This window comes from Limanda limanda, chromosome 14 (genome assembly GCF_963576545.1).
Source record: "Limanda limanda chromosome 14, fLimLim1.1, whole genome shotgun sequence".
NCBI classification, from domain to species: Eukaryota; Metazoa; Chordata; class Actinopteri; order Pleuronectiformes; family Pleuronectidae; genus Limanda; species Limanda limanda.
The window spans coordinates 8,268,788-8,276,506 of record NC_083649.1 but is presented as its reverse complement, the minus strand read 5'-3'; the positions used below and the strand labels follow the sequence as shown (position 1 = coordinate 8,276,506).

At 40.4% G+C, this 7,719-nt stretch overlaps 1 protein-coding gene across 1 annotated transcript; it reads left to right on the top strand.

The window, feature by feature from the left end:
* Positions 1-3,840: 3,840 nt before the first annotated feature.
* On the top strand, positions 3,841-6,511 carry ovca2 (OVCA2 serine hydrolase domain containing). Its single transcript, XM_061086187.1, has 2 exons — positions 3,841-4,272; positions 5,782-6,511. Exons 1-2 carry the CDS (start codon positions 4,119-4,121, stop codon positions 6,303-6,305), a joined length of 678 nt encoding a protein of 225 aa, XP_060942170.1. The 5' UTR covers positions 3,841-4,118; the 3' UTR covers positions 6,306-6,511.
* Positions 6,512-7,719: the final 1,208 nt, after the last annotated feature.

The following is a 7,719-nucleotide window of genomic DNA, read 5'->3' as shown; positions in this document are numbered from 1 at the left end:
CCCGATGCCTGTAGAGCACGTGGTCTCTGCTCATGATCATCTGACACGGGAGGGGAGGGTGGACTCAATCAGCCGCTCCTCATGTGTCAGGTGACAGGTCTGGCGCCAGGTGAGGGACGATTGTGTGGCTGGGTCATGATAGTGATGCAGATTGGCGAGGACGCTCAAGGTTCAGCACTCGATTCTTTTTAAACACACATCCTCTGCGACTGCTGCTGCCCTAGTTTCATGTGATGGACCTTTTTGTACTGATTTGAAGTGGGTCAACGACACGATCTGTTTACTTGCATTTTGCCAAAACAGCAGCCTGATCAGCCTAATGGGCAAGTGCAGCATCACGATATCCCTGACACCAGCATTTTAACAAAATGTGATTTCATGCGTTGAAACACGTGGATCGAAACGTGTACAATATTGACACAATGTTTCATAACACACAGATGACTGCATAAGACGAAGTGACAGATTCGTTGAGAGATTATATTATTTAACAAAAGAATGATAATGGTGTTGCACGTTGAATAACTCTGATGTTTGCATAAGACATATCTCCACCTTCTTCCGTCTCACCTGTCACCTCTGTCCCACCTCGTGATATCATCTGTCAGCCAAGCTACGACACAACAACAAAACCCTTCTTTTATCCCACTGGCACTTTTTCTTATGTTTGCACTGCACCTGTCTCGATAGGAAGCATCACGGTGTGAGCAGAATGTACGACTTGAAGATAAACACGGTGAATAAGCGTAAAGCTGCTCTCCTGGATCATCGATCTGTTTTTATACGAGGACGCTCACATTGTGCATGGCCTACATTACCAGCAGCCGCTCTGGTGAGGATCTGGAGCAGACGGGACATTTGTCATACTCTTCTCTGTCCTCCTTTCTGTGCACGCACTCCTCAAACCGATCGCACACAGATCCACAGCTTATTGATCTAATGTTATTGCTGTCTCCACTGCTCCCCTCTGCTCTCTCTTGTCCGAGTGTCCTCATGATCAGTGTTTCACCAGGACACACAATGGAGTGGATCTGCTATTTCTTTTCATTTGAAAGGTTTTAATTAGTACCACAGCGTTTTTCTGAATGTCCCTAATTACTCAACTCCTGCTTGTTAGTTTGTGCAATGACATGCAGTGGGTTTGTGTCCATGTATATTCAGAGAGGCTCTGCTTGCTGGTGGTATTCTGCAGCCAGGGAGGTGGGAGGTCCTGCTACACCCTGAACCTGTGGTGCACCACTGCCTCCATGTGGACAGCAGTAAAATATGAAGGGAGGCGTAATAGCATCTCACAGCTACTATAGTTTAACACTTTAAACATTGCTTATGTGTCTACGCTCCCTGTAAATCACAAACAACTATAATTATTATATAATATAATAGGAATGATTTCCCCATTTTGATTGTTTTAATATTGATGCAATTTTTCCTCCATTCCAACATGGACAAAATAACAGGCTTCACCAATCTGCTTGTCAGGATTGATTTTTTTAATTTTATTTGTTAAGTGAGACACAGTAAACTTATTAAAAGAATATGCAGTCATAAATTACGTACGATAATATATCAAGTTATGCAAAACAGTCATTGAGAAATGTCCAAGAGTCTGTATTTATGTCTCTAGTTGACTTTGAGTATCTAGACACACATTATGGGCTCATGTTATATTTATACACTAATTAAGGTATTGTGATCATGAAGAAATTGTTGTGACAAAGGAAGGTATATTACACAAGACTCTAATTAGTATAATTAGTATTTTTATATAATTGGTTTGTGGTTGATTGTGTATTTTGACATGTTTATGTATTATTCATTTAATATTTATTACCTCTGCTAAGCTAACTTTTACTTCATTCTTAATTTCCCCCTTTTGAGTCTGTAATGGCTGACACCGCAGTGGGCCACCCCCAAACCCATAGGAGGTCTAGCTAAATGCCAGCTTCTGAGTATCATTGTGAAGAAAGAGTTTAGATTTTGGGATAATGCCTTCGTGCGTTCGACAGAAAGAGAATCTAGATCAAAGACAATGCCTGTATTTTTGACAGGGTCCTTTGGGAGAACTGTTCTGCCACGGAAGTTGAAAGGGAGTGTGATTAGTGAGTTTGTGTGGACTAGAATGACAATTTCCCTTTTCTCAGCTGGAAATAAAGTTATATTTTGTTGCAGAGAGATGAAAGATTTAAGCACTCATAGATTTCATGGTTTTGTTTGTGTACACACCTATACTGAATACTCCATATTAGTAAATGGGACATGAACCAAACTCAAATGTCATAGTAGACATCAAACAAGTTTTTTTCAAAGATGGTCTCTGCGATTTTAGGGAGTTCTTACCACACCTGGTTTACAGCTGAGACTGATGGTCAAGTGTGTGTATTCCCCCAATCACTGGTGCAAGATGGCAGCTTTCAAATCCGACATATTTTTCTTTCATCTCTGGATAGTGGGAGCAAGTGGAGACGTGTTATCCATCTTTCTATACAGTCTATGTGCAATAGCCACACAAATAATTTATTGAAATTGGAATTCATTAGCTTTCCGTCAGTCAAATGCTCAACCAGTCACTTGAGAAGTAGCAGACACTGTGAAGAAGAATGTCTGCTGTTGAATAATTCAGACCAGAACAGAAAGAACACAGAGTTTCTTCTCTTGTCAAAGTCACAGATTTGACTCTGAGAACATCGCTTTGCTTTCAACTGCCAGACGCTGCACCAGTTATTGACAAAACTAATTCTATATGTGGTAAAATGTCAAGATCATACTGTTTCTCGCGCTCGACACAGTCGTTCCTAACTCCTCAAGCCTAATGTCAGTACAAGCTGCCAGCTTGTCGTGTAGCTGGAGTAAAAGCTGCTGCAGCATCATCAGTATGAGCCATACAGCCTACAGGCGGTTAATCAGAGTTACTGGAGAGGGAAAGCAGCGCAGGCAGCCAGTGATGTACGAGGAAGAAGTTTGATGTGAAGGGCTGTCGAAACTTTAGACACTTTGACCTGCTGCAGTCGCTGAAAGATCATCTGATGAAAAATGACTGATGATGTGCACTGATAAAATATCCCTGTAATAGATGCATCATTTTAACATATTTAAAGTGTGATTAAACTAGACGTGTGTAGGAGACGCTAAATAGTGCAAGATATATTTGTGCCTATTATATTAATATGTGTTGTCTTTGACCTCTGTGCATCCTCAACCTCGTCTGGTGCGTTGATCTCTGTATTTGCTTTGGAGATGGGCATATCTACCTGTATATGTGCACTCAAGTTTGTGTAAATTTAATTGCATACGTTGCCTTAAAATTGCTACACGTGTACATTTTACACTTTTATATTCTGAACAAAAAAATTGTGTAGACATTTCAAAACTCAAAATAGAAATATTTTTACTTTGAATTCTCTTTATTCACACATTCCTCAATTTTTTTTATTTACCTGTAATCCCATCCCTCTCACTCATTGCACCGTGGTACTGACCCACCACACATTTAATTTGTGTATGTTACAAACCAAACCTTTGTTTTCTTAAATCAAAGCAGACTCTGTACACGTCAAACAAAATGTTATGATTACAAATTACCATCCCCTTTAAAGAGGGTTACATCGCAAACTGGATATAAATATCTTCAGGAAGGAGCATTTATTGTATTAAAGTGCATTAGTTTTAGCTGGAACTGCCCAACAGTACAGATCATTCTGCATCATGTGTGTTTTGACATTAAGCACTTTGACTATATTTTGAGTTTCACTTTGGAACGTCAATGTAATAATTAACAGAAAATGTTTTTTACTTTGAAAAGGATCAAAGGAAGCGCTTTCAAAGTATTTCCGGTACAGCACCGGTAGCGGCTGTCACTCTAACTTGTGCAGAAACTTCTTCAATGTGAATTTTAAAAGACACGTAGTTGTTCTCATCACTCGAACATCCCGCTGTGGGTTTGAACTCTTCAGCTAAAGTTGACAACGACTTTCTATCCTGTGAGTTATCTTTTGAAAAGCCTCATTAGGAACTGAAGTTCTCCTGCTAGCTCGGCTAAGCTAGGCTAGGCTAAGCTAGGCAGAGCTAGGCTAAACTAGGCTGAGGTAGGCTAAGCTAGGCTAGGCTAGGCTAGGCTCTCCATGGCCCCTCTCCGGGTCCTGTGTGTTCACGGTTACCGGCAGAACGGAGGCTCGTTCCGGGAGAAGACGGGAGCTCTGCGGAAGCTGCTGAAGAAACACGTGGAGCTGGTTTATGTGAGCGCGCCTCACAGTGTCCATCAGGTCAGAAGTGAAGGTGGGTCATCCTCATCTTCATCTTCATCTTCATCTGTTCAACTCTTTAAAAGTTTGTGTCAACTTTAGGTGGACGCAGTGGCTCCTAAGATGTAGTAAAGTTACTAATAACTAAATGATATTATGAGAACATGTCTTTGTTTACGTGTAATAATTATGGACAAACTCAGTATATTTCCATTGGAATCAACACAAAAAATAGTGTTCTTGTCCATTAATATTAATCATATAACATTCACAATTCAGGCTGGACAAAGTTTTGATTTATTAACTGGACAGTATTTAGTTTATTTGGATAGATTTAAAGAAATGACTGAAGAATTGAAATGGATCTGCCTTCAGTGCTGCAATGATTAGTGATTAGGGTGCAGCTTCTTTGGGGGTTTTCTGGTTATCTCTTTAATATCATTTATGTTGTTTTTTTGGAAAGAAGGAAGACTCCAGGAGGATGTGTGGAGGATTTGTCATGATTTCTGAACTTTATCAAACTTGATTTTATCAAGGAAATGCTCCGTAGATTAACCCAAGATGAAAATAATCATTAGTTTAATCGACCTTTTATGAAAATAAGGAGATATTACATTCATCTGTCACTAGGGTTGCAAAATTCCGGGAATATTCAAAGTTGGAAACTTTCCATGGGAATTAACGGGAATATACGGGAATTAACAAAAATGTTGTGGGTAATTTATACTAACTGTATTTACCTTGTCATTTACTGACATAAATATAAACATTTTGTTTTGTTATAGGCTGATTTGAGCCCTGAGGAAACTTTGGGCACTTGACTATATGCCTCTGCATCTTTGTGTCATTCTTAACATAGGTCTTTGCACAGTATTTGCTAATGTACACAGCCTTTCCTTCTACATTGGATGGAGTGAAATGTCTCCACACATGAGATAGTGCACGTTCTGTAGAATAAGATGAGAAAAAAGTTTGTAAAAAAACACTAAGGCAATTCCAGAGATATAAATAGTTAGCCAAACAATTGGAATCGTCTGTGAACATATTTTACAATTGATGGATAAATCAATGGAAATAGGCTAGATGAACAGATGAACAATCCTCAATCAGCATGCTAATATATTTTCCCCAGTAATATCATAGAAACTTACCTGACTAGTCCTGCACACTACAGCAGGCCTCAATAGCCCTGCTGAAGTGTGAAGGATGCTGGGAATTATCTGTGCATGTGATGGAAGAATGCACAGTGGAGGGTTGAAACTCAACGTGCAGCGTGTGCTGCATTCCATACATCTTTAAAATAGAGTTTTTAATGATGTTTTTATTGATCAGCGTTTAATTTGCGTAGTTTTTTTTTCTTCAAAATTCCCCAAATTCCCGAGCTAAACTTCCCAAGGAAAGTTTCTGGAAAGTTTCCGGAAATTTACCGGAAACTTTCCGCCCCTTTGCAACCCTATCTGTCACACACTGTGCTCATGGATCTGTCATCTGTGGCGCTTCTCTTTGAATTCAAACACAGCACTATAACCTTTTGTCCTTTCAGAAGCTCCAGAGAAGGAGAATGCTTCAGGTCCTGTCCCCGGAGGAGACGAGGACCCCAGGGGCTGGTGGTTCTCTGACGTCCAGGCTCGGAGCTTCAGTGCTCAGCAGCAGTGTGAGGAAAGCCTGGGGCTGGACGAGAGTGTGACAGTCGTGAGAGAAGCTGTGAGAGTCCAGGGTCCGTTTGACGGCATCCTGGGCTTCAGTCAGGGAGCCGCCTTCGTGGCCATGCTGTGTTCTCTCCAGGAGCAAAAACTGGAGCCGGACTTCAAGTTCCGCTTCGCCGTCCTCGTCGCCGGTTTCCCCAGCGCGTGCAAGGAGCACCAGAGCTTCTACAGCGCTCCCCTTCAGATCCCGTCCCTGCATGTGTTTGGACTGGAGGACCGAGTCATCCCTGACAACATGAGCAGGGAGCTCCTCCCCTCCTTCCAGCAGCCGCAGGTCCTGACGCATCCCGGTGGCCATTTTGTTCCTGCTGCTTCTGCTCACAGACAAACGTACCAGGACTTTCTCAAGAGTTTCCAGTGAGACAAACTCCAATGTAGGAAGGAGACAGCAGCACTTACATATCCACAGGGAATGTGGATTATTTAATGTTTAATATGATGGCTCATGGTAACACAATTGATTCAAAGGACAATTTTGGTTCAACATCATGACCTTTAGATACCTGCTGTCCTTCTCAGGGAAGATGTCCTGTAACAGGCAATAAATAAGACGACAGCTGTTTATTTAATCTATTCCGTCTCTGTCTTTTCTTGTGTGTGATGCCTTTACGGCCTTGTGCTGAAAATGTATTGTAATTTATTGATAAAATGTGATTATAATCTTTTCATTATAGACAATATATTTATGGAATGGATTTGAATGGATCTTAGCAGGAACACTGGTGTAATTAGTAACCTTCATTATGGGTGTGTTTTGGTGAAATGGTGTAAATTACACATGTGCTTTTCCTGCTGAGTCTGATGAATGAGAATAGATTGAGATAATGGGATAGACGTGTTCATGGTGGATTCAAAAACAGTGATGAATGAAAATCAAGCCTTGAAAGAAGTTCATGCCTCCTCGACCTTGGTCAGCTGCTGTGTAATTGCAGGATTGGCGATTTTGGAAAGTTTTAAAATTGTTGGATGCTGACATAGAGACCGTATTGTTCCAGCTTCAGAGAGAACGTGTTCAGGGGCTGTAAGAGAATCCAACTTTGCTTTGTTTGACGTTTGCAGTCATCTCAGTCGCAGAAAGTAAAAGTCTTTACAAAAGTAACACAACAGTAGAGGAGGACGGACAATTTCATGTGCTGGGGACACTCCACCATAAAGAAGAGTGTCAGGCAGGGACGGGAATCGGCAGGGACCTCCCGATACGATACTATCACCATACTTAGGTGGCGATACCATATGTATTGCGATTCGATATTACGATTTCCTGGGATTTCTTTTGGTTATTTTTTTTTTTAAATACTGGACCATGGAAAAATGTTGAATCATACCTTCAATACAACACAGTCAAATTCAGTTAGAACTTTACAAGTTTTATTTCAAATATTAACATTAACTTAATGACTGCCGGGCAGCCAATAGAGAAAATAAATTAAAATGTTCCCTATTATTGTATAGCCCCTGTCAACTGCACACAAACTGACAGATTAAGAATGTAAGCCACTTAGGCTACTTTAAACAATAAATAAAAGGTAAATTAAATAGAATGAATAAAAGTTTACTTAAAATATAAACTTTGAAATAAACAGAAAGTAGGCTATTGTTTGCATGTAGCCGATGCAAAGCTAGTGCTTGGGTATGTTTAGATTCTTGTGCAAAAACAAGAGCTGGTCAACATACTCTGGGGTGATGTTGCTCCCCCCATATATCCCCCCCGGTATAAAACAATAAATATGTTTTAAAAAATATATATATATATATATTTAAAAAAAATCGATTTG